The 26,616-nt window shown below is 47.3% G+C and overlaps 1 protein-coding gene across 1 annotated transcript; it reads left to right on the forward strand.

The window, feature by feature from the left end:
- Positions 1–426: 426 nt before the first annotated feature.
- On the forward strand, positions 427–21,367 carry ACADS (acyl-CoA dehydrogenase short chain). Its single transcript, XM_021008015.1, has 10 exons — positions 427–621; positions 2,310–2,473; positions 18,330–18,479; positions 18,617–18,728; positions 19,137–19,288; positions 19,519–19,689; positions 19,788–19,925; positions 20,086–20,181; positions 20,369–20,425; positions 20,512–21,367. Exons 1-10 carry the CDS (start codon positions 576–578, stop codon positions 20,662–20,664), a joined length of 1,239 nt encoding a protein of 412 aa, XP_020863674.1. The 5' UTR covers positions 427–575; the 3' UTR covers positions 20,665–21,367.
- The last annotated feature ends 5,249 nt before the right edge of the window (positions 21,368–26,616 follow it).

A 26,616-nucleotide genomic window follows, 5' to 3' on the forward strand; every position in this document is an offset into this window, starting at 1 on the left:
AACAATTAGTATGGTCAGGGAGATGTGGTCTGGGGGCTTTCTGTCCAGCTAGGACAGCCACCCGGCCCCTACGGACCCTCCCCTCCCGCTCCTCCTCCCACTGGCAGAGCGCGTCTGCCCAGAGCTCGCTCACCTTTAGGGTTTGGGGAGGGCGGGGTGTGGAGATTGGCGCGAAGAGCGCGGGTCCGGTTCCGCCTCCAAGGGAGGACCTCCCTCCGCTCCGGGGGTGGAGTCTGGCGCGTGGGGGCAGGGCCAGACTCGGTCGCCCCTCCCAATCCAGGGGGCGGAGTCTGTTACTTAGGCCGTTTCTTGTGAGGCGCGCTGGGGCGGAGCCTCGTTCTCCGCCTCCCTTGTCCCAGTCTCGAGGGGGCGGGGCCCTGCGCGTGCCCTCCCAGCCAGTCCCGAGGGGGCGGGGCCCTGCGCGCGCCCTCCCAGCCAGTCCCGAGGAGGCGGGGCCGGCGCACGGCCTCCCGGGGTTCCTCTGCGAACGGGGCCTGGAGGTCATCGCTGTCGCCTTAGCTGTGGCCGGGGAGAACCCAGACAGGCGCTACTGACTGACTGACGGACCGACGGCCATGGCTGTGTCCCTGCTGGTCCGGGGCTGCGGCCCGGTCAGCCGAGGTGAGTGCGGGCCAGTGCGGGTCCGGGCGGGGACGGCTCGGGGCGGGCTCCCTGTGACGCGACGTTTGCCCCACTTCGGGCCGGGCCGCGCCGCCTCCGCTCGGGTGCTGTCCATTACCCCCGGCCCCGCGGGGGCCACGCCCGAGGACGCCCCCGGCCCCCACGCCGCGCCCCCTCTTCCCCTCCCCTCCTGGGGACCCCCGTGCCATCCGGACCCTCTGACCTCCGTGAGATCTGCTCCGCCCCTCCCCCACAGCCCCGCCCTGCAGACCCCTCCCCCCCGAGCCACCGCCTCCTTAGGTCACCAGCTCGGTCCCCCTTGGGACACCGCCCCGGATACCCGTGTGGTCAGTGCAGTCAAACCCCCGGCCCCTGGGAGGCTAGCGCGTCATTTGAGGCGAGGGCAGAGCAGGCTGCTGCGGGCGGGCGGGCTTAGGATCCGAGACGGAGGATGGGGAGGGGGCGGTGGAGACCAGACAGCGAACCTGCCCATGGGACCCGGGACGTGCCGAGGCTGAGGATCCGAGGGTCCGAGCCCCGAAACCATCTCTGGAAATGGCTTATATTTTACGACCGAGTCAGTATGGGGCCCGCGGGGCCTGCTTCACTTGAATTTGACATCTGGTCCATCCCCTCATTTTACAGATGAGGAAACTGAGGCCCAAGAAGTTAAGCGATTTGCTCAAGATCACATAGGTAGTGGGAGAATTAGGATTTGAACTCAGATCCTTTGACTCCTGTTCCAGAAGGAAAAACAAGCTGGTCTTGAGGGACATTAAATATGATTACAGAGAAAAAGCTGTTGGAATGTCAAATGAAACTGGAAATCTGTTTATGGAAGAATTGAAATGAGAGGCCTTTGCATTTTATCAGTCAATAAACATTCCTTAAGCACCTACTTGGTGAGGTGCTAAGTGCTGGGGATACAAATACAAATGAAAACAAAGACATTCGCTCCCCCTTAGCCCCCAGCTAACAGTCTGATAGAGGAAGGTAACCCCACAAAGGAAGCCAAAGGGGTTGGGGCAAGATGGAGAATCCACAGATGTCCGAAAGCAGTGGAGCTGGTGGGAAGTAGGGAGAAAAATGGACTGAGCCCAAGGCCACGACCCTGCCCTCCAGCCAGAGGGTCTGATCAAAGGGACGGAGGGGACTGGTGAGCTAGGAGGACCAGGCAGAGTCAGTCTTGTAGCATATGAGATTTCCTGGGGGAGGGCATGATGGAGAGTCCAGAGAAGTCCATAAGCAAGAGAGCTGATGAGAAATAGGAGGAGGATCAGAGCTAGGGTGGTGTCTGAAGGTGTAGAGGGAGGGGATAGGAATAGAGAAATAACCAGCTTGAGGATAAGGAGAAACCAGAGTTGAGGATAATTCCAGGCTTACCAGTATGATTAATCTGGGGGAGGATGGTGGTGCTCTCAGCATAACTGAGAAGTTTAGAGGAAGGGATGAGGTCACCAAGACAGTAGAACCTAGGACAAAGCCTTGGAAATGTTTTACCTTTGTTAAGGGATGTATTGGAGAAACTTTGGAGTGAGAGGCCATCTCTTCAACTCTCAGCTCCAGTACTTCCTGAGGTCTCTGTTGCTCATCTGTAAAAGGGGGATGGGGGGTAGGACAGGTGCCCCCTGGGGTCCCTGCCACATCCATGTCTCTGCTCTAGTGACCCTAGCATCTCTCCTGGACAGCTCTCTGTTCCCAGGGCTGGAGGCAGCTGCACACCATCTACCAGTCTGTAGAGCTGCCTGAGACACACCAAATGCTTCGCCAAACATGCCGGGACTTTGCCGAGAAGGAGCTGGCCCCCGTTGCTGGACAGCTGGACAAGGAACACTGTTTCCCTGGTGCTCAGGTGAGTGCCTTGCCTCTGCTCCCCACTTCAGTAAAGTGAAGGCATCTGTGGCCTGGACGAGACTGAGGGAACATGGATATTAGGGGAAACAGGTCCTCAGTCTCCTTATCTGAGAGGTGACCATCTAAGATGGGGATATGTGCAGGTGTGTAAGCTGGAGGCTGAGAAGGAAAAGTGGTTTTGATCTCAGTGTGACTCTGCTGCTCCTCGGGGAGTTTTCCAACTCAAAGGCCTTTAAGACCTTTAAGCCACATCTAAGCTGTACTCCCTTCTGGGGACTTGTCACAAAATCTCAGGGTTGGAAGTGATTTCAGAAGCCATGCCAGGCAGCCTGTACCTGAATGGTACCTGTTACTGTGTCTTTAAAGTGCTCACTCAGCCATTGCTGAAAACCCAGGGAGAGGGAGCCACTAAGTGGAAGCCTTCTAGTCTGACTTTGGGTTGGAAGATTTTCCTTACATTGACCTCAAATCTGTCTCTCTGCAGCTTCCACCCATTTCTTCCACCTCTGCCCTTTGAGGCCAAGCCACACACATCAGATCTCTCACATGAAGTCCTTTTAGGTATTTTACAAGACTTGTATCTTCCTGATCACTATCTTGTCAGGACTTTTCTTGTCCAGGTCAGACATCTCCAAGCTCTTCGCCCAGTCCTTGTACGTCATGTTGTCATGGTCATCATCAGTACTTTCTGGTTGCCCTCCCCTAGAGGTGCCTGCAGCTCATAAGTGTCCTCTCTAAATGTGGTGCCCAGGACTGAACAATGGCTCTTACCGAGAGACCAGCAATAGCGTTAGATTCTGTAATCTAGGAGGGGAATAGTTGGGAACCCACGCCTATGTTGTACAGAAAGGCAGTTGTTACTGATTACAGCAAAACATTTAATTTTAATTCTGTTTCAATTCTATGACAGTAGTTTATAGATTTAAATGAAAGGCAAGCCACAGTTTTGTTGTGTAACTTGGCTTTATCATAGCCAAGCCAGCGTGGTCTAATGTGTGGAGTTGTTCAGTTGTTTTCAGTTGTGTCTGACACTTTGTGACCCCATTTGGGGTTTTCTTGGCAAAAATACTGGAATGGTTTGCCATTAGGCAAAGTACTTGCTGTCTTCCTGACTCCAGGCACTGTACCCACTGTGCCCCCTTAGCTGCCCTAGTACAGGGAAAGTTGGCCTTAAAGTCAAGAGTACCTGGGTTCAAGTCCCAACTCTGACATTTACTGACTTTGAGACCCTGGGCAAGTCTCTTAATCTCTTAAGGCTCTAGGGCCTTCACAGAACAAATCCCTTTAATAAAATGATTTGTTCTGTAAAACTTGGACTCACTCAAAAGACTGTATCCAGGGACCTAGAAGGCTGCAGGTTCCCCATCCTTGTTCTAGGCGACTCTCTCTGACTGTAAGTTGCAGAGAAGGGAGAGAGTTTCCTCATTTGGGAGTTTCCTACAATGATGAAATCACAGACTCAGTCCCCATTCCTCTCTGTAATTGTTCTTTTTGACTTTTCTTTTCCCAAACCCATTTCACCTTTAATCAAATGCGCAGAAATGATCTCTAAATGATCTCTGGGGTCCCTTCCAAAGTTACACTCCTTGCATAGTAACTATCTTTCTATACTGTCTCATATCTTCTCCCAGAATGTAAACTTTTGGTAGACTCTTTCATCTTTGTATCTCCCTCTAGGCCTTACTGGTACCTGCTAGGTAATAGATAACTATTCAGTTTCAATAAAAGTAATTTCATTGTCTCTCTGAGAGCATGTAAACTTTGTAGACCCAGAAATAGTAGTATGGGGGGAGAGAGACAGACAGACAGAGAAAGACAGACAGACAGAAAGAGTCAGTCAAATTAAACTTTGGGCTGCACTTTCTGTTGTAGCTATAACTGACTTGCCTTAGAATCTGAGATTGATTTTAGAAATAATCCTAAATGTTAGTCACCATAATTGCTTTTTTATTTTTTTCTGTATGTTTTATTTATTTCATTAAATATTTCCCAATTACATGAAAAATTTTTTTTAACATTCATTTTTAAAAATTTTGAGTTCCAAATTCTCTCCCTCTCTTCTACCCTTCCTCCTTCTTGAGAAGGTAAGCAATTTGATATCAATTATACATGTGAAGTCATGCAAAACATTTTCATATTAGCCATATTGCAAAAGAAAACACAAACAAAATAAAACAATAAAAATAAAGTTTAAAAATCATGCTTCAATTTGTGTTCAGAATTCATCAGTTCTCCCTCTGGAGGTGAGTAGCATTTTTCATCATGGATCCTTTGGAATTATCTTGGATTGCTGTCTTTACCAGAGTAGCTAAGTCTTTCATAGTTGATCATGTTTACAATGTTGCTGTTACTGTGTACATTGTCTTCCTGGTTCTGTTCACTTCACTTTGCATCAGTTCATGTAAGACTTCTCAGATTTTCTGGAAAGCCTTACATGAACTGATGCTGAATGACGTGAACAGAGCCAGGAGAACGTTGTACACAGTAACAGCAACATTGTGTGATGATCAACTATGATAGATATAGCTCTTCTCAGCAATACAATGATCCTCATCTCCAAAAGGTTTGTGATGGAAAATGCTGTCCACATCCAGAGAAAGAACTGCGGAGTCTGAATGTGGATCGAAGCAGACTATTTTCACTTCCTTTGTTTTTCTCGTATTTTTTTCCTTTTGTTTTGTTTCTTCTTTCACAACATGACTAATTCAGAAATACATTTTACATGATTACACACAGATTGTTTGCGATCTTGGGGAGGGGGGAGGAGAGGGAGGGAAATACGTAACTCAAAATCTTTTTAAAAAATTTTATTTATTTTTAGTTTTCAACATTTGCTTCCATAAGCTTTTGAGTTTTAAATTTTCACTGCCTCCCTTTTCCCCCTCCTCCCCAAAGCGGCGTGCAGTCTGACATAGGCTCTACATATACGTTCTTTTTAAACATTTTACATTAGTCATGTTGTAAAGAAGAATTAGAATGAATGTGAGGAACCACGAGAAAGAAGAAACAAAAAAAAAGAGCAAATAGTATGCTTTCATCTGCATTCAGACTCCATAGTTCTTTCTCTGGATGTGGGTAGCATTTTTCATCTTGAGTCTTTTGGAGTTGTCTTAGATCCTTGCATTGCTGAGAAGAGCCAAGTCTATCAAATTCAGTCATTGAACAAGTTGGCTGTTACTGTGTACAATGTTCTCCTGGTTCTGCTCATTTCACTCAGGATCAGTCCATACAAGTCTTCCCAGGTTTTTCTGAAGTCCGCCTGCTCATCATTTCTTATAGCACAATAGTATTCCATCACATTCATATACCACAACTTGTTCAGCCATTCCCCAGTGGATGGGCATCCTCTCAATTTCCAGTTCTTTGCCACCACAAAAAGAGCTGCTACAAATATTTTTGTACATGTAGGTCTTTTCTCCATTTTTATGATCTTTTTGGGATATAGCCCTAGAAGTGCTATTGCTGGGTCAAAGAGTATGCACAATTTTATAGTCCTTTAGGCATAGTTCCAAATTGCTCTGCAGAATGGTTGGATCAGTTTACAACTCCACCAACAATGCTTTAGTGTTCCAGTTTTCCCACAACTTCTCCAAACATGTGTAATCTTCCAGTTTTGTCATGTCAGCCAATCTGATAGGTGTGATGTGGTACCTAAGAGTTGTTTTGATATGCATTTCTCTAATCAGTAGTGATCTAGAGCACTTTTGCATATGATTATAGATAGCTTTAATTTCTTCATCTGAGAACTGCCAATTCATATCCTTTGACTGTTTATCAATTGGGGAATGACTTGTATTCTTACAAATTTGATTTAGTTCTCTATATATTTTAGATATGAGGCCTTTATCAGAGACACTGATTATAAAAATTCTTTCCCAGTTTTCTGGTTCCCTCCTAATCTTGGTTGCATTGGCTTTGTTTGTGAGAAAACTTTTCAATTTAATATAATCAAAATTATCCATTTTGCATTTCATCATGTTCTCTGTCTCTTGTTTGGTAATAAATTCTTCTCTTCTCCATAAATCTGACAGGTAAACTATTCCTTGCTCTTCCCGTTGTAACTCAAAATCTTATTAAAAAATGAATGTTGAAAATTTTCCTTACATGTAATTAGAAAAAATAAAATACCATTTACATAAAAAGACTTCCCAGGTTTTTCTGAAACCATCCCACCCATTATTTCTAATCATATACCACAACTTGTTAGCCATTCCCCAATTGATGAGCATCCCCTTGATTTCCAATTGATAGATCCTTTTCTTTTTTCTTTGATCTCTTTGGGATACAGGTATTGCTTGTCAAAGTTTTAGGGCTCTTTGGGTGTAGTTTCAAATTATTCTGAATTGTTCTCTAGAATGGTTGGATCTATTCACAGCTCCACATGGTGCATTAGTGTCTCAGTTTTCCCAAATCCCTTTCAGCATTTGCCGTTTCCCTTTTACTCTTTAGCCTGTCCCTGCCCAAAGCAGAAAGTAGCTGAATGTGTTGTCTGAAGAGGGCCTGTTCTCAGGCTAAGATCAGGCAGGTGAGCCTCTGTGGGACAATGAGAGCCATCTTGGAAGCTGAAGTAGATCATTACGGCCCTAGGAATTTAACGGGCAGTTCCCACAAGTATTGAAGACAAACAAACAATAAAACCGACTATAAGGCTTTGAATGTTCTTCAGCCAGCTATTTTCTTGCTATCAGCTCTGCTGCTTCTCTACCTAGTTTGTTAATTTAGGGCATCATTCACTTCCTTTTCCATATTGTCTGTGATTATTCTCTCTTCTTTCCCTGGTCCCAAACTTCTCACTTTTGCTATATCTCCAGCAGAGGATTTAGAATTCAACATTAAGTATATTTTGGGAGTATTTAAATTTGGTATAACCAGAAATAACCCTTGCTTTTCTCTCTAAAATGTAAATTTATCTGTAAAATTTATTAATTTTTAGCGACTTTCATATGGAAATAAATCTGGGCAGGGTCAAAGAACAGTTGTTGTTGATTGCTGTCGGCCAAGTTGGATCTCAGTACGAAGTGCTGGATGATGCCTTTTATGGTCTGCTCACTACCATGGAAGGCAGAATTTTTCTTCTGAGTTTGTGTTTTGGTCTTCCCTGTCCCCATAGTAACTTTCTGTGATCAGGTTCTTTCTTTCTTTCTTTCTTTTTTTTTGCTCATTTTTCCAGCTAGTTTCTTCACTTTTAACTTGGTATTGGACTTTGTCCTGGGGTGGAGAGGACAGTATCCCAAGCTTTAGGTTTCAGAGCTAGTACTGGGGGTCTGTAAGTTTTTAGTTCTTCCAAGATTTCATGATCGAAGGAGAGATGTTTTTATTGCTCTCCCGGCCTGTGCTCTGGTCTGGGAGCAACCACAAGCACTGTTTTCTGCCCTGGAACCATGACCAGGGTCCTCCCTGCCCTTTGGTGTATTAGGGACTGCGACCCACAAGCACAGATGGGCAGTACAACAGAGTCCTGCACCCGGTGCCAGCAAAGGGATGCTCGTTATCTCCTTCTGACCATCTGTGAGCTGAGAGCTCTGGAAGCTGCAGCTGCTGGTTTAGTTGCCCCCAAGGTTACCGTTTGTTTGCGGAGGCGCGGCCTGCTACGATCTTGCCAGGGCGTTGCCTGCTCTGGACTGGGCTGCCAACCTTTCTGCTGCAGATTGTGTTGCGCCAGAATTTGTTTTGAGGCATGATTTAAAGTTGTTTGGAGGGGAATTTGGGAGAGGTCAGGCGAGTCCCTGTCTTTTTTCCACCATCTTGGCCCCACTTCTCAACCTTTATACTTTTAAAAGCATTTTCCAGTTCATCATTTGATCCTCATAACCACTCAGCCAGGTAGGGTGAAGACCATCATCCTCATTTTGTACCTGGGGAAACTGAGACACGGAGCAGGTGAGTTACTTGCCTGTTATTTGGTACTACTCCAAAACCATTTGGATATTGGGCATTATTGGAAACCATGTTGACCAAGTCATAAATTCATGCTATTTCACTTCAGCTGGCATTCACTGCTGCCTGGCAGTTCTGTACAGTGAAGGTCACACTTGTGCTGCCCATGTCAGTCATGCAACAGACATTTCTCAAACTCCAGCCGTGTGCCAGGCATTGGGCTAGGTGCAGGGGATCCAGGAACAAAAGCAAAACAGTCCCTGCCATCAGGGAGTGTACATTCTCTCAGGGGAAAGAACATAGACACGTGTAAATACTTATAAAGTAATCCATGAATATGAGATAATCTGAGGGGGAAGGCGTGAAGCTGGTAGGGTCTGATAAAGCCTCATGTACTTCTCATGTGATGAGCCATAAATTTTACCTAAAGGTGGGCTGTTATTCTTACCTTTTAAACTCATCTTTATAGACTCCCTTTCACACATCACAGCAGTTATTTTAAATATTTTTCTTCCTGCCATTGTCAGACACCCAAATCTGCCTCTCTGTGCTAGGGTCTTGCTTAGATGAGGGTCTTGCTTCTGATATTACTATGAAGACTGTGACCTTCTCACATGAACTCCTTCAACTTCCCTCCTCCCAACCTCAAAAAAAATTTAATTTCTTTGCCTATTCTCCCCTTCTGTCTCAGAGCAAGAAGTAGCTAGTATAAGTAAAGGGCTCAGCAAACCTTAAAGCACCATATTAATTTTAACTATTATTATTTTTCTCTATGCCCATCATCCCATCCCATTCTATGTCCTTCTAGACTTTGTTCCGTAAACCAAAAATATTCTCTTTCTCCCTCTCTCTTCCTTCCTTCCTCTCTCTCTCTCTCTCCTTGCTCCCCACCCCTTCCATCTCTTCCTCTACTGACTCATTCCCATATGTCTACAACATGTTCAGGTCTCTTATATATTACAAAAACTTCCCCTTAACCCTATAAGCCATCACCCTGTGTCTCTCCTACTCTTTACTTCCAAACCTTCTAGAAAGAAGTGTCTACTGGAGATACAAGGGTAAAGAGTGAAATAATCCCATGCGAGTAACTCACAATACAGTGTTCTGGAGGATGCCTATTATACTCTACTCACTGTCAGGAAGGGCAGAATTTGGTAATTATGGAAGAACCAACAAAGTGCGATGAAACTGTTCTCTGTGTTTACCAGTGGTTTTTTAATTGCCATCTGTGGTCTTTTCTCAGTCTTCATCCTTCTCAGCCTATCAGCTGCCTTGATCCTGTTATACAGTCTCTCCTCCTGGATGTTCTTTTTCTCCCTGAGTTTTTGTGATAATGCGCGTGTGCGTACACACACACACACACAGTGTATTTTGTGGTCAGTTTAATTTTGTTCTTTTTCTCTGGGGAACTTTCTCACTTTCCCCAAATTTAGACTTCTTCCAGATTCCTTTTTTTTTCCCTCACTGTTGAAATGGTTAGGTGTCTGAATAGGACTTTTTCCTGTCCCATGAGTTAGCCCTGGACTGATGTCTGTTACTGACCTTCCCCAGATGTCCTCATGATAGTGGTTTTCTCTGGGATCTTATAGGACTTGATAAACAATCTTAAAGTCAAGAGCTCAGCTCCACTCTGAGACACCACGTGCTAGTTGGAGAATTTTGGAAATGTGACTATGCCTAGTCTTTCTGCTAGCCTAGCAACTCTGCTCCAGTTGTAGTGAAGAGAAGAGCTCCCCCTAACCCATCCCAAGATTTCAGCTCAGCTGCTGAGAAGGGGCTTTTTGTCTGTCACCCAGAGTCAGTGATGGACTCTGGGACCTCCGAATTTCTTCCAAGTAACTGTTGTACCAGAGTACAGATGAGTAACGAGCATTTACAGAAAGCCTGGGGACCACGTTTCACCTGTCAGGATTCCTCCTCAGAACACCCCAGCAAGGTTGAAGGGGAAGTGGACTGGTAGGGACAAAAACCATCAGAGTAGCACTCGTGGTAGCAAAGAACAGGAAACTGGAAAGGAAAGGAGTGGTCGTCAGTTGGGGAATGTCTGAACAAATTGGAGTAGATGAATGTGGTGGAATATACTGTACTCTAAGGACTCATGAGTATGATGGATTCAGGGAAACCTAGAAGAATTTGTATAGACTCAAGGGGCACAGAATGAAGGGAGCCAAGTCAGTGCATCCAATTCCACAGCGACCATGGCAGCGTAAAGGAGAGTCGCTTTGTGGGACGTGGGAGCTCCTGTCCTGACTTTGGAAGGCTGACAATGAAGCCTCCTTCCCGTGTCTTTGAGCTGCAGAGTGAGACATGCATTTTCAGACAGAGCCAATGGGTTTGTTTATTTTGCCTGTCTATTTATTGGCAAAAGAGAAGCCTTCTCTTGGGACAGTAGATGGAGGGGCAGGTGATGAGAGTGATACCAAAAGAAGAAAAGAAAGAAAAGATCAATTAAAAATTCACAGAAGGAAGTGCAAAGACAGAAGGGAGCCTTGTTAGAATTGTGTCAAATTTAATCATGTTAACTTAAAAAAACCAAACTGCCTGTGGTAGAAGTTTATAGTTTTGTGTTCAGTCCTCTTTTCTACTTTTAGTCTATTGAAATGTTTACTTTTGTTAATGTTTCAGTTCATCATAAAAAAGAAAAGCCTGAAATGAACGTTGCCCTAGTACTGACCCAGCCTTAGAAGCCCAAGCCTTACTATCCTTTGAGCTTGGCCCAGGGCCATCCTCAGAGTCCTGTCTCAGGGGGTGGAGGAGTAGCCTGGTGATCTCTTAAGGCAGCACTTTGAAGGAGAGCGGAGTGGACACAGGCGGCTGTCTCACAGCATTCCTCCCCTCCCAGGGTAGAAGTATTCAGAGGACCTTTTAGCAACAATGAAAAAGACTGAGGCTTTTCCTTCCAGTACTTCTGGAAGATGAGTAATTGTGTCGTACCTTGCATGGTGTGCCGTGTGTAATTCTGCCACAATACTCAAAGTATTTGTGTGCAGGCTTTTTGTGTGCACCAACAAAAGAAAAGGCAGAGGGCATTGAAGAAAACCCCTGCACTCTCAGGTTTCTGGGAAAAATAAGGTGCTTCCCACAACAAATAGAAGAAGAGTTTTAATGTGAAAACAAGAGCGACTAAAGGACCCCAGAAGGCAAAGAGGAATTTTGACCTGTGGCAGGAGGGTGGGGGCAGAAGAATGTAACAGAGAGAAGAGGGAGAAGGACATCACATCTGGAATTAAGAAACAGATAAAAGACTCTTCCCAAGGAGAAGGGAATGGTGCTCTCTGAAGAGGGGTCTGATTTTTTCCTAAATTTTCCTCCAATAACTTAAAACGACACCTCAAATTGAACTTTTGAGCAGCAGGAATAATAGGATGTCAGAGTAATGCAGTCATCGAGCCTAAGACAATCTAGGAGTACATCAGGAAAGATCTGACCTACAGAGTTAACGTTCATACCGTGGCAAAGTGCAGATACCGCCGTGTTGGCAAGCAGCAAGCTTAGGGGCAACTGTATTAGTATGGCTTCCAAAACTTGCCCCATGGGTGGGCGGTGTGGGGTCGAGCGACTGATCGGGGGAAGATTGCCGGGAGGAGAGAGACCTGTGCTGGCACTGGATGAGGGGCCCAGGCACTTTGACCCGACTCAGACCTAGGCTGTGGCTATAAGTGAGGAGGAGTGAGCACACACTGGTGAGTGCAGCAGCAGAGGAGATGGGGGCCCTGTTTGAGGTTCCGGGATAGAGAGAAGTGATTGGGGTCACTCCTAGGAGTCCCTGGTTTCAATTCCAGGACAGAGTGAACTGATGCCTGCTGCAGTGGTGCATTTTCAGGATCTCAGGTAGTGAGAATGTTTGCAGTGGCAGTGTTTCAAGGGCCCTCAGGGGTGGAGAGGAATACCTGAGGTCACTCATAAACCAAGGCATAAGCCAGAAGAGCAATGACCACACCTGGCCTTAGGTCATAGTGCATTGGAAGAACCAAAAAGTCAGAAACCCCCAGATAGAGCTCAGAAAATAAGAACAGGAAAATCCTGAAGCCTGAGACATTATTCCCCCACAACCTGAGAGCAGAGCCTGACCCTAACATTAAGTTAACAGCCAAGAAATAGGCCGTTAAAAATGAATAAACAATGGAAAATGAACCTGATCATAGTTATTATGGTGATAGAAAATATATCAGGGTTTAAACTCAGAAGAAGACAATGAAGTCAAAACTGCTACTTGTAAACCTTCAAAGAAAAATGTAAAATGGACAGAACCCCAAAAAGAATTATTGGAAGAGCTGAAAAAGGACTTTAAAAATCAAATAAGAGAAGTAGAGGGAAAAAATGGGAAAGGAAATAGGAGTAATGCAAGAAAATTTTGAATAGTTAGAAAAAAAGGTCCAAAAACTTACTGAAGAAGATTCTTTGAAAATTAGAATTATGCAAGGGAAAGCTGATGACTTCATAAAACATCAAGAAATAATCAAACAAAATTTAAAAAATGAAAAAATAGAGGAGAATGTGATATCTCATTGGAAAAACAATTGACCTAAAACAGATCAAGGAGAGACAATATAAGTATTGTTGGATTTATCTGAAAGTCATGAACAAAAAAAGAGTCTAGACATTATATTTCAAGAAATTATTCAGGAAAATTGCCCTGAAGTTTTAGAACTAGAGAATAAAATAGAAACTGAACAAAATCCACTGGTCACCACCTGAAAGAGATCCCAAAAGGAAACCCAGAGGAACATTGTAACTAAGAAGTATCAAAGCTCCCAGGTCAAGGAGAAAATATTACAAGTAATTAGAAGCAGTTCAAATATTGTGCAGTTATAGTCAAGACAACACAAGATTTAGCCGCTTCTGCTTTCAAAGACTGAAACCATGGAATATGATGTTCTGAAAAAGCAAAGGAACTAGATGTGCAGCAGAGAATAACTCACCCAGCAAAGCTGAGTGTAACCCTACAAGAGAAAGATGGCTATTTCATGAATTAAAGGGCTTCCTAACATTCTTGAGGGACAGATCAGAGCTGAATAGAAAGGGTGATTTTCAGATACAAGTATCAGGAGCAAATAGGAAGGTAAACCTGAAAGGCTAATCATAAGGGATTTAATATGGTTAAGCTATTTACTGTCTTAATGGGAAAATAATTGTAATTTTTTTTTTTGCTTCTTTTGGTGAGGCAGTCGGGGTTAAGTGACTTGCCCAGGGCCACACAGCTACTAAGTGTTTAGTATCTAAGGCTGGATGTGAACTCAGGTCCTCCTGATGCTAGGCTGGTACTCTATCCATCGTGCCACCTAGCTGCCCCAATAATTGTAACTCTTAATAATATTATCATTATTAAGGTAGCTAAAGAGTATACATAGATAGAGGGCTTGGGTTTGAGTTGATTATGATATGGTGATCCTAAAAAATAAAACTGGGTAGGGAGAGGTAAAATGGAGCAAATTATCTCATACAAAAAAGGTGTGACTAGAACTTTTACAATGGAGGGAGGATGGAATGGAGGTTGGGCAATGTGGTAACCTTATTCTCATTGGAACTAGGTTAAAAAGGAAATAATATACTACATTTATTTGGATATACAAGTCTTCTTAAATTACAGAGAAATAGGAGGGCATGGGAACAGGATAAGGGAAGGGACCCTTTTAGTGATCAGAAGTAAACTAGACTTCTGAGGAGGGATAGGGTAAAAAGAGAGAGAAGGAGAAACAATGGAGGGAAATAGGATGCAGGGAGATACACAAGTAGTAATTATAACTTTAAATGTGAATAGGATGAGCTCATCCATAAAATGGAAATGGATAGCAGAATGGATCAAAAACCAGGACTCCACAATATACTGTTTACAAGAAACACATTTAAAAATGAGAGACACATGTAGAGTAAAAATAAAAGTCTGGGGTAGAATTTATTTTGCTTCAGCTGATGTGAAAAAAGCAGGGGTAGTAATCATGAGCTCAGACAAAGTGAAAGCTAAAATAGTTTTAATTAAAAGTGATGATCAGGAAAACTACATTATGTTCAAAAAAACACCTTAGATAATGAAGTCATGTTATACTAAACACATATGTACTAAACACATGTAATGGCATCCAGACTTATAAAGGAAAAAGTGGATGAATTAGAGGCGGAAAGAGATAGCGAAACCATAGCAGTGGGGGGCCAACTTTTCCCCTCTTGGAACTGGGTAAGTCTAACCAAAAAATAAATAAGGAAGAAGTAAAGAGATGAAAAGAATCTTAGAGAATAAGGTAGATATGGCAGACCTCTGTAGAGAATTGAATGGGGATAGAAAAGCAGTGTACCATTTTCTCAGCAGTATGTGGAACCTTTACAAAAACTAACCTTATATTAGGGCATAAAAATCTTATAGTCAGATGTAGAAAAGCAGAAATATTACATGTGTCCTTTTCAGATCATAACGCAATAAAAATTAATACATAATAACAAATAAAATAAATAATAATAAAGGACCATGGAAACAGATTAAAAATTAATTGGAAACTAAATAATCTAATCTTAAAGAATTTGTGGGTCAAAGATCAAATCATAGAAACAAATTTATTAAAGAGGATGATAATGAGACAACATATTAAAACTTATGGGATACAGCAAAAGCAGTAATCAGAGGAAAATGTATATTTTAAAAGTTTGTATAAATAAAATAGAGAAAGAGCAGATTAATGAATTGGGTATGTAATTTTAAAAACTAAAAAAAATCCCTAATTAAACACCAAATTGGAAATCTTGAAAATTAAAGATGAAATTAATAAAAATGAGTATTAGAAAACCATTGACTTAGTAAATAAAACTAGGAGCTCATTTTATGAAAAAGAAAAAACAATGAAGTAGATGAACCATTGGTTAATATGATTTTTTTTTTTAGGCAATTGGGATTAAGTGACTTGCTCAGGGTCACACAGCTGGTAAATTCAAGTGTTTGGTCTGATTCTGGATTTGAACTCGGGTCCTCCTGACTTCAGGGCCAGTGCTCTATCCACTGCGCCACCTAGCTGCCCCAGTTAATATGATTTTTAAAAAGAGAAGAAAACTAAATCAGTAGTCTCAAAAACTAAAAGGGTGAATACACTACTAATGAAGATGATATTAAAGCAATTATTGCCCAGTTATATGCCAATAAATTTAACAATTGCCTCACTGAAAAATAAATTTTTTTTTAAAAAAATTAACAATTTAAATGAAAGTGAAGACTACTTATAAAAACATAACCTGCCCAGATTAACAGAAGAGGAAATAGAATATCTAAATAAACCTATTTTGTAGGGGTTTTTTGTTTGTTTTTTTCTTTTTTTCTTTTTGCTTTCTTGGTGAGGCAACTGGGGATAAGTGACTTGCCCAGGGTCACACAGCTAGTAAGTGTCAGATGTCTGAGGTCACATTTGAACTCAGGTCCTCCTGACTCCAAGACTGGAGCTCTATCTACTGTGCCACCTAGCCACCCCTAATAAACCTATTTTAGAAAAAGAAATTGGGTAGGCCATAAATGAGCTTCCTCAGAAAAAGCATCAGGACCACATGGATTTACAAGTGAAGTCTACCAAACATTTAAAGATCACCTCATTCCAATAGTAAGTAAATCATACAGGCAAAGAAGGAGTCCTGCTAAACTTCTTTTAGAAAAAATTTGCTGTTGATACCTAAATGAGGAAGAGCAGAAATGGAGAAAGAAAATTATAGACAATTTCACTAATGAAAATTGATGCAAAAATTGTAAGTAAAATACTTAGCTAGGAAACTAGAGCAATATATCCAAAGATTATACATTGTGACCAAGTGGAATTTGTAAAAGGAATGCAAGACTGGTTCACTGTTAGGAAAACTACTGACCTAATTATATCAATAACAAAAGCAACAAAAATCAGGTGTTTGAGAACTGTGGCACAGGAAAAAGAAAGCAGTCAGTGAATTTTGAATTCAGGATGCAGAGAATAGGGCTGGAACAGAGACCCGAGGAAGCAGGGCCTTGGGGGATAGAAGCTTAGGCTGAAGTGCTCTTTCTGCCCAAAGCAGATGCTGCGTAATTTCTGCTATACTATACTATGATGTACTATAATATAATGGCATTTTTTAAAATGTGGAGGACCCCGTGAGAACCTTCCACTGATGCTTCTCATCAGCCAGGAAGGAGCTTGTTGCCATGTGGCAATGACAGGCATGATGGAGGGAAGCTAGCCCTCCTCTGTACTTCGTGATGAGAAGGAAAGGTCGGCCAGAAGTGTGGATGATGGGGAAGTGCCAATACTGTCTTGATTTCCCAGGAAGAGAAGAGAATGGGTGTTTGTCCGTAAGCTCTGGGAATGGTAAATTTGTCTTCAATCCCTGCACCATCTAGGACGTGTTACCAAAGGGTTGACTAGTGAACCTCACAGTGATCCAGAGAGCAAGTGTGGCTTCTTCATGAACAGCTCATCCCGACTCTTTTGACAGGGTTTAAGGATGGTAGACAAACGAATGAATGAATGAATTAAAAAGCATGTATTAAGCACTTACTATTTGTCTTGCATTATAAGAAGCAGAAAGTAGAGATGGCCCCTGCTTTCAAGGAGTACACATTCTAACTATGGGAGACAATGGGCATAACAAGATGGAACTGAAGGGTGGGTGGCAATTATGCTACAGAGAATGATCCTTGGGGGCAGCTAGGTGGTGCAGTGGATAGAGCACTGGCCCTGAAGTCAGGAGGACCTGAGTTCAAATCCAGCCTCAGACCAAACACTTGACACTTACTAGCTGTGTGACCCTGGGCAAGTCACTTAACCCCAACTGCCAAAAACGAAACAAAACAGAGAATGATCCTTGGAGCACAGTGCCAAGAAGGGTGAAGGAAGATGACCAGGTTTTGTGGTCATGCTGTGCTCAGCATCTTGACTGTGAAAGGGTCAGCAACAGGCTCTTTCCTCATGGGCTTCACTGCCTATGCTAGCCTCGCCCCTGCTGCTGCCTTTCACATGATGGGTAGGTGGCCTCTTCTGGCCACGGCTGCTCCCAAGGCTGAGCTGTTGCCTCCCTCAGCCGAAGATAGCGAGGCTGCCAGGCAGGTGGCAGAGGTGGGCCGGCGTCGCAGCCTGGTGTCAGTGGACCTGGGGACATGTTACACGGCCTCCAAGACATTACTTTCTTCATCTGTAAAAGGAGGAAATCCCACGCTGTCCTCGTGGGAAAGATGGGGAGGTGTGGGTTAGAAGATAGTAAAGCTGCAGAGATTTGTCCAGTTGGTTTAATGACTGGATCCAGATCTGCGTTATTATTGGTTCTGTGTCAGCTTTGAAGGTGTCCAGTGGGATGCCCCAGGGATCCGTGCTCAGCCCTGCGAACGTAGAATCATGTGACACAAATCGGGGGAAACAGCTCACAGACTGGTAACTGACTTGCATCCAGAGTTCGTAGAAGCTGGCCAGGGTCCAGTAAGATGAGATTTAGTAGGTCAAACGTGAAGTCATACTTTAGGGTCAAAAAGTCAGCTTCACTCTTAGCAAGATGGCAGTTCACATGCAGATGGCTTGGGGATTTTATCGGTGCCGGTGTCTGGCCTGGGCAGAGCTCCCCTGCCTGCCTGGCTGCAGTCTGGGGAAGATCACGGTGAGCCGTGTGTCCAGAGGAGGGCAGTAAAGGGCCGAGACCAGAGGCTGGTCAGAGGAAGCAGGCCTTGGTGTTCCCTTTTCTCAGGAGCTTTGGAGAGTGGTTGGCCCTGGGGAGGTGAGAGCGCTTTGTTCTGCCTGACCCGGGAGGAGATGCGGGAGCGGAGGGTCGAAGGTCAGGCTGCTTGTAAGCTTCTACAGCCCCCAGAAGCGGGTTGGGCTGCATCTGGCGGTCTGGGGATCTGGTTAGGGCTGGGCGGCCTTTGACATTCTGTAACAGCTCATTGTCCGCCTCGTGTGGGAGAGGGGATTTTTGCCCAGGTTCAGGTTGGACCTGGTGACCTCTTGGGTTCCTTCTAATTCTCCATTTCTATGATTCCTTGAAATTAGGTGCAGAAGCTGGGGAAGCTGGGGCTCCTGGCTATGGATGTGCCTGAGGAACTCAACGGTGCTGGGCTTGACTACCTGGCCTATGCCATCGCTCTGGAGGAGATCAGCCGGGGTTGTGCGTCCACCGGAGTCATCATGAGTGTCAACAATGTAAGTGGAGCCTCTTTGGGCCCCCTGGCCTCTTGGTGGGCTCGGGAGAGCGGGCAGATTCCAGTTTGGCCAGCCAGGCTGCTGAGGGGCAGGGGCAGAGGCCGGCCAGCCCACACCCTCTCTCTCCCATTCCCCAGTCTCTCTATTTAGGGCCCATCCTGAAGTTCGGATCCAGGGACCAGAAGCAGCAGTGGATCTCACCCTTTACCAGCGGTGACAAAATTGGCTGCTTTGCTCTCAGTGAACCAGGTACTGGGCAGGGTCTGGGAGCCCTTCTGCTTGTAACCTTATACACCTAGCCCCAAAACGTTGAAGAAAGGGCCCCCGCTACGTCCGAGGATGCCTAAGAAGCCAGTAGGAATCCTGGGGAGGGCGGCTGCAGGATGAACTGTGTTGCGTGGCTTCTGAGGGGCAGACTCGTCCTGTGCCTCCCTTCTGATGAGGAGGCCAGGGGCTTGGTGCTGGTCCTGGGGGGAGGGGGCAGGGGGGGCGTCGCATCCTGACTCCTGCAGGATCTTCTCTTCCTTTCTGACTTTTCCTTAGCAAAGCTCTGAGAAGGTGATGCTGGTCAGGGCTGGGGGTCACCCCCTGCAGGGGGGTGATTTAGAGGCCGGCAGAGTCTTTCTCTGTTCAGCCCTGAATCTTCCTGTGGGGCAGGGAATGGCAGTGATGCTGGGGCCGCTTCCACCACCGCGAGATTGGAGGGGGATTCATGGGTACTGAACGGCACCAAAGCCTGGATCACCAATGCCTGGGAAGCCTCAGCTGCTGTGGTCTTTGCCACCAGTGACAAGCCCTTGAAACACAAGGTGAGGATGGCAGGCCCCGGGCAAGGACTTTCCTGGAGCTCTCTTTGAGCCTGGAGATGCAGGCTCACCCTGCCAGTCTTTGCCTTTGTTCTGGCTAGAGCCGGGGTCCCTCTTGGGCCTGGCAGGACTGTCCTTGGCTTGGACAAATGGGTCCATTTGTATGGGTCTTGGACAAATGGCTGGAAATAGCTCTGGAGTATGTATCTTCTTGGCCTTGTGTGTGCTCTTAGGGCATCACGGCCTTCCTGGTTCCCATGCCGACACCCGGGCTGTCCCTGGGGAAGAAGGAAGACAAGCTGGGTATCCGAGCCTCCTCCACGGCCAACCTCATCTTTGAGGACTGTCGCATTCCCAAGGACAACATGCTGGGGGAGATGGGCATGGGTTTCAAGATTGCCATGGTGAGCCTGGGGAGGGGGCTCAGGTTGGTCCTGCCTGTGCCGTGGTGGAGACAGAGATGGGGAGGCCAGTTGAACTGACTCTGGGGCCATCCTAACAGCAAACCCTGGACATGGGCCGGATCGGCATCGCTGCCCAGGCCCTGGGCATTGCCCAAGCTTCCTTGGACTGCGCCGTGGACTACGCTGAGAAGCGTGTGGCCTTTGGCTCCCCTCTCACCAAGCTGCAGAACATCCAGGTAATGGGTACAGGCCGAGGTTTGCCGGGCTTGGACAGCAGTGTGCTGACCCTGCTCTTGTCTCTGCGGGCCACGGATGGCTGGGCTCTCCTACCCATGGGTGTGCCGGCTCTGGGAAAGGAGAGGCCCCTCACATGCTTGGCATCTGCCTGTGTTTCAGTTCAAGTTGGCAGACATGGCCCTGGCCCTGGAGAGTGCCCGGCTGCTGACCTGGCGGGCTGCCATGCTCAAGGATAACCGGAAGCCCTTCACCAAGGTGCTTGGCTTTGTTTTCTGGGAGGGAAAGGCCCCGTTATTCTGGGTAAGATTGTGCCCAGGGTTCTAGGGAGGGCCCTTGATGGAGGGAGTCAGTGAGAGGTCAGTGGTGTTGGCACAGACTCTGCTGGGTAGTCAGCCGTGGGGAGCCGGGCGCGCCTCACTCAGGGTTGTGTCTTCCTGGTTAGGAGTCTGCGATGGCTAAACTGGCAGCATCGGAGGCCGCCACGAGGATCTCCCACCAGGTGAGTGAGCTTCCCTGCAGGGAGAGGCCCAGCTGCCCAGGGCCTTGTTCCTCAGTGGCCCCAAAGGCTCCTGCCTTCTCTTTCAGGCCATTCAGATCCTGGGCGGGATGGGCTATGTGACCGAGATGCCAGCCGAGCGCCATTACCGGGACGCCCGGATCACTGAGATCTATGAGGGCACCAGTGAGATCCAGCGGCTGGTGATTGCTGGACACCTGCTGAAGAGCTACCAAAGCTGAGCGGCTGGGGAGGGCGTGGCTGCGGGTGGCCCTGCCCAGCCTCACCAGGCCATGGGTGGGTGGGCTCTCTCACTAAAAAGGGCTTTGTCTGTGTGTTGCTGCTTCCTCCAGAACAGGGCTGCCCCGGCAGGTCCTGGTGCCAGCTCTGGGCTGGCCCTTTGGGGTAGAAAGGGGGCTTTTGTGAGCTTAGACCTTGTGGACATTACCCACTGCCTTGGGCTCCTCATCCCAAATTTGCCTGGCTGCTGTGATCAGCCTCCACAGATAGCAAACCTCAGGGAAGAACGTGGCTGCTCCCGGCAGCCCATGGTGCTTCAGTTTCCTCATCTGTAAGACATCTGGCATCCAGCTCATCCTTTTTTGTGGAAGGGCTGGAGAAGTGCTCAGCCCTCTGGGGCCCCAGAGAGCTTGCAGACATCGATCCCACCAGCACTGAGGTGGAGCAGGCTCCTTGGAGCTCCCTCCTGGGGTTGGGAGGTGCACCAAGGGGAAGATTGGGCCAACCAGTGGCCATTGAGTGCCCAGTGCAGGAGAAGGGAGGAAGGAGACCCTGGGGAGGGGATCCAGCCCCAGGAAGCCTGGGCCATACCTGGGCATTCTTGGTTCTTTTGAAATCATGTGACTTTGGAAGCAAATGGCACAATAAACATGCCACTCACCCAGCTCTAGCTCTTAAAAAAAATTAAATTTTATTTCAGACAAAGACCTGCCTTCTCTGCCTCCTGCCTTCCCCTCCCCCGCTCCACACACACCCTGAGAAAGCAAGAAAACAAAACTCCCATTACAGAAAGACTGATTCCCACAAAGGCTGTGTCCCCTCTGCCCTGCCAAGGCCGTCCCCCCCTGCCTGGAGGACGGATGGAGGAGGGACGGCGCCTGCTTCCGCTGGGTCCTTGGGAATCATGGGCCACTCTCTGAGGCGTGTGTCTTCACTGTGACCTCTTGCTTCTGTTCCCTTCACTCTGCATCCGTGTGCAATCTCCCCAGATTTCTCTGAAGTCGCCTCCATCACCCTCATCTCCATCCCTGCCTCAGCTCTCCCCTGTGGAGACTCGCCCTTGCCTGGGGACTGTCTCTCACCCTAGCAGGGTGTAGAGAGAAGCGAGCCAGTGAGCTTCAGGGAACTTGGGGTCACACTTACAAAGCACTTTACAAATAGCACGTTTAATCCAGAGGGGCAGATGCTGCCATTTCCTCTTACTTTACAGCTGAAGCAACTGAGGCAGACAGAGGTGAAGTGAGTTGCCCAAGGTCACATAGCTAGTGAGTTGACCAGCAGGATTTGAACCCAGGTCTTCCTGTCTCCAGGCCCAGTGCTCCATCCACTGTTCTGCCTTTGGCGGGTGAGCAGGAAGAAGGGCAGTGCAGGAAGAAAAGCGGGAGCTGTGCCTTGGACTGGGGGTGGGAGTGGTGTGGGCAGGACACTGCTTACGTGGGGAGGCCCGGATTGTGGAAGACTGTGATGGAGGCATGATGTTGGGGCAGTCTAACATCGGGCAGATTGGAGGTGTCAGCACTGTTAGGATAATCCCGGCTGGCAGTGGAGATCACACGATTTATTTCGTTAAAAGGATGGGTAGTTCTCTGGTGGAAATTAAATAAAAGTAGGAGATCCTGAAGACGTTACTCCTCCTCCCATCCCCTTAGAGAGCTGATACAGTGGAGGTGAGGATGAGATGGCCTGGGGGGAAAGTCAAGCCGAGCTCCGGGGGAGGCCCCAGTTCACACCCCACAACAATCACCATCATTCTCCAGTGGCTTCCTGATGCCGGCCTGCCGACTTTCTCCAAATAAGGCCTGGGCCCCAACCTGGTGACACCCTCTGACCCCTGGAATGAATGACCATCTGACCACACCTGAGGGCGCGTCTGGCCAAGGAGATGACATCAGTGAGCCCTTTTGCAAACCTAAATGTCAGTGGCTCTTAATGGGGCTCACTGGACCAGCACAGGCATTGTTAGCACCCTCTCCCCTTCTGCTTGTTGGCAGGTAGGCTGTGAGGAGAGGAGAGAGTGCCCCCCCTTTGTTATTATGTACCAAGAAAGAAGCTGAGGCTGCCCTGGCCCAGCCCCTGACAGTCTAAGGAAATGAAAGTGGGCAAGTTTCTGATTAGACACCCACTCCCCTGGGGTATGGCTGCTGGGAGGAGGGGGGAGACGGTGCAAAAGGAGGCAGGGTTTGTTTCAGAGCCAGGGGGAAAACTTCCCACAGTGGAGGAGATGGAAGGCAGGGCTGGCCCTGCAGTGAGCCCAGAGCCAAAGGAAGCTGGTCTCAGGAAAAGGAATATGAGGGTCTCACAGTATCAGGGAGATGGGGGACCAAAGGGAGCAGAGGCCTGGGAAATAAACATTGACATGGGCACATATGACGCCTCATTCCCAGCAGCCTCGGTGCCCTTCGGAGAAGGCTGGATAAACTCAGTCCCCATGGTTCCATTCTCTGCGCCTTTCCCAGGCCTGGAAGCCCTGGTTTTCCAAAGGTGCAGTGACCAGGAACACGGGACTTAAGAGGCAGGGAGGTGGTAAGACAGTCCCACACAAAATGCTTGGAAAACGACTATTAGGAGAGTCCGGGAATCCTCAAGCAATGACTGGATCAGGTTCCATCTTTGTGAACTTGAGACAAGCATGACAGCCCAGTGAGACCCTCAGGATTGTCCTGGCTCCTATGGTTACATTCCCAGATAGCCCATCCACTCTTCTCCCAGCATCCCACTGCTGGTTCTGCTAGATGCCCTGAACCCCTTCCTACAGAACTTCCTGGGAGCCCAGGTCCACCTGTATGGCAAGTGACCTGAAGGGCAAACCCAGCCCCAGTTCTTCCTGTTCAAGACCAAATCCTTAGATACATGTAGAACTAAGGCTGCAGGGCCGGGAATTGTCACGTCCCTGGTTAAAGACCAGTTAACAAGCTGACCAAAGTGTGGCCTTAGCCAACTAACCACATGGACGGTCAAGCCGCAAGCTTCTCTAGGGAGGTCTGTCTCCCTCTTCTCCCAAAATGTGGCCTCTGAAAAATGTGCGTGTGGATTTCCATCACTCATCTCCCCATTTTTTCTGTTCCCCCCAAAATGCATAGGGTTACCTCTTGGGCAAAATTAGTCAATTTGGGAGAGAGCCCCCTATTTCATCTTCAGAGAACACAAGGTGAGAATTTTAACAATCCCCTTTTTCCTATAAGAGAGGAGCCGGGTGAATGAATGCTTTGTGATTTCCGTCTCCACCCTCCCTCCCTGTGGACCAGACTGCCCTGGAATGATTCTCACTAGCTGGAGAGGGTAAATGGTACATTTTTTTCCATGATTTGCCCCATCCTGTCAGGTCATAGCTTCCCAGGCTACGAACAACTTGGAAAAATCCCACGGTATCAGAAAGAGGCCTATGTGGGTAGGGGAGCCCAGCCTCGCCAGAGCTGAGAGGCTGCTTCACGCAGTGGAGCAGGGGATCTGGCTGCTCTGAGTCCAGGGTCCTCAGCTCTCTGGTTGGCGATGAAACCGGGTCACTGGGGGCTGGTTGCAGGGCCAAGCGTGGCTCGGCCAGGTGGCCTGGGAGTCCCGACACTTGGCCCGCTTGCCAGAACTTCAAAAAGCCAAAGACAAACCCAAGGGAATTTTTGTGGCTTATTCAATTTCTTTCTTTCTTTCTTTCTTTCTTTCTTTCTTTCTTTCTTTCTTTCTTTCTTTCTTTCTTTCTTTCTTTCTTTCTTTCTTTCTTTCTTTCTTTCTTTCTTTCTTTCTTTCTATTTTTTCTAAAATAGGGTCATTTAAGTATTCTATTTCCTCTTCTGTTAATCTCGGAGATTTATATTTTTGTAAATCCACTACAAGCCACGATGTGACCAGCAGGACTTTAGAGTGATGAGGATGGAGCACGGTGTTCCACAGGGCCAGACGTCTCACCCCTTCATACGTTTTCTGAGGGCTCTCTTTATGCTAGAATTCAATGACGTAAACAGGAAGCTCAGGGTAGGGGGCCCTGTGCAGCAGCGTGTGGTCACTGGCAGCTGTTTGATCAGCCGCTCCTGTGGATGCCTTCCTGTCACGTCACGTAGACGGTGTTCCCAGGCATCGCTGGATATTTGGTGTTGACCTTGGAAGCCTGAACACAGGCACTCTTAGCTAAGGCTGCCCTCATTCTTGGCTTAGCGGATGTGAGATCCTGCCCAGCTTGGAAGGTGAAATTTAATAGCAGAGGGCCTGGTGTCTGACCTCTGATCCTACCCGGCGATCCTTCTTAAACGGCTCTTTACCAGCCACCACAGGCCCAGGAAGGCTTCTGGACACCAGAAAAAGCCCTTGTCCTAGTTTTGTGGAAAGTGACCCAGAAGCACTCAGAAAGTGCACAAAGCTGAGGACCCGGGCTGACTCTAGTCCCACAGGGCTGGCCGAGGGGGCTGCTCCTTGGGCAAAAGCAACCCCATTGGGCAGGTCAGTGCGAGGTCACAGCCTTCAGACATTTCCAGGATCAGCTGGTCTTGACCAATACAGACTGGGAGTCGTGTGGATGAGGACCCGGTGGGGGGAGACACGATCCTGCCGTGCCTGCCTCTGATGCTTACTGCCTGGGGGACCTTGGATGAGCCACTTAATGTTCTGGGACCTCAGTTTCCCCATCTGTAACAGGAAGGGGCTGGACCCGATCAGCTCTTCATCTTTGTTTTTCTAATCCAGTGGGATATGGGAAGTTTTTTCCCTTTGGTTCATCAACTGCTATCTTACCACAGCCCCTTTGCCCAATCTATCATCTCCACACCCCTTTTACAGTCATTTCTAGAAAGCCCATCATAGCCACTGGAGATCTCCCAGGAGGAGGCAAGTCTCCCCTCTTAGCCACCCCGAAATCCCCTGTTTCTAGCCTCAGTGAAGTCTGTTGTCTCTCAGCCGGTCCTATTAACCTTTTAAAGGTTGCAAAGAGCTTTTCAGTCTTGGGAGGTAGATGCTATTATCTCTGCTTTACAGATGAGGAAACTGAGGCAGACAGGTTAAGTGCTTTGCCTGGTCACACAGATAGGAGGTCTCTGATTCAGGATCTGAACTCAGGTCTTCCTGATTCCAGGCCCAAAATACACTATGGCAGCTGTTTTTTCTTACCAGGAAATACACTCATTGAGGAAAGAGACGTCTTCACCAAAGTCTGTCTGCGCTGTACGTGTGTGGGCGCAACCATCCATGTCCTCCCCAGTCATTTTTCTTCTGTATTTCCCTGTTTCCTCAAGGGCATCACCATCCTTTCAGTCACCCAGCTTTACCACCTGGACGTCATCCCCATAGACCCTGCCCTCTCCCACCCCACAGATGCAGGTTACCCTTGTCGGCTCTACCTTGGCCAACCTTCTCACTTCTATTTCCCTCTCCCCACTCCCAGGGCCCCCAGGCACGGTGGAGATCTTCATCTGTAAAACGGGTACAATCACAGCCCCTACTTCCCATGGCTGTTGGGAGGTTCACATGGGATACAGTTTGTAATACAATTTGCAGACCTTGAAGCGCTCTCCAAGTCTGAGCTATCATCACCTCCTCCCCCCACCACTACTGTCATTGTCATCATTTCTTGCCCGATACCCCTGCAGCAGCCTAATTGGTCTTCTATCGTCCAGTGGGAGCCTGATCTCTCTGGGAGGCTCCTTCTCCACGTCACAGGGAGAGGCCGTGGAGAGAGAGCAGCCTTTGGAGCCCTCCAGCCTCAGGACTCTGAATCAGAGGAATGCAGCGGTGAGGAGAGACCTGGTTGATCTGTGCCTCGATGTCCTTGTTAATGGCGGAGAGCAAGGGCAGAGAAAAGGCTTAATTGGAATCTCCATAAGGTCAAGAGAACTCAGGGACCACCCCTCCCCCAAACGACCCCGGCAAACTTACAGGGTCCTTCAGAACAGGCATTGTTGGGGAGAATTACCCACAATAGTGACACCACCCAGGAGTGCAGTGTCCCTAACTTATGGCCTTCATTCTGAGCC

The sequence above is a fragment of the Phascolarctos cinereus genome, unplaced genomic scaffold (genome assembly GCF_003287225.1).
Source record: "Phascolarctos cinereus isolate Bilbo 61053 unplaced genomic scaffold, phaCin_HiC Scaffold_4;HRSCAF=312, whole genome shotgun sequence".
NCBI classification, from domain to species: Eukaryota; Metazoa; Chordata; class Mammalia; order Diprotodontia; family Phascolarctidae; genus Phascolarctos; species Phascolarctos cinereus.

What these genes read in the sequence shown, in the direction of transcription:
- ACADS (XM_021008015.1), top strand. Translation starts at nt 576, where the DNA reads ATGGCTGTGTCCCTGCTGGTCCGGGGCTGCGGCCCGGTCAGCCGAG. An exon ending in CTGCGGCCCGGTCAGCCGAG is followed by an intron (nt 622 to 2,309) that starts GTGAGTGCGGGC and finishes TCTCCTGGACAG; the next exon opens with CTCTCTGTTCCCAGGGCTGG. An exon ending in ACAAGCCCTTGAAACACAAG is followed by an intron (nt 19,289 to 19,518) that starts GTGAGGATGGCA and finishes GTGTGCTCTTAG; the next exon opens with GGCATCACGGCCTTCCTGGT.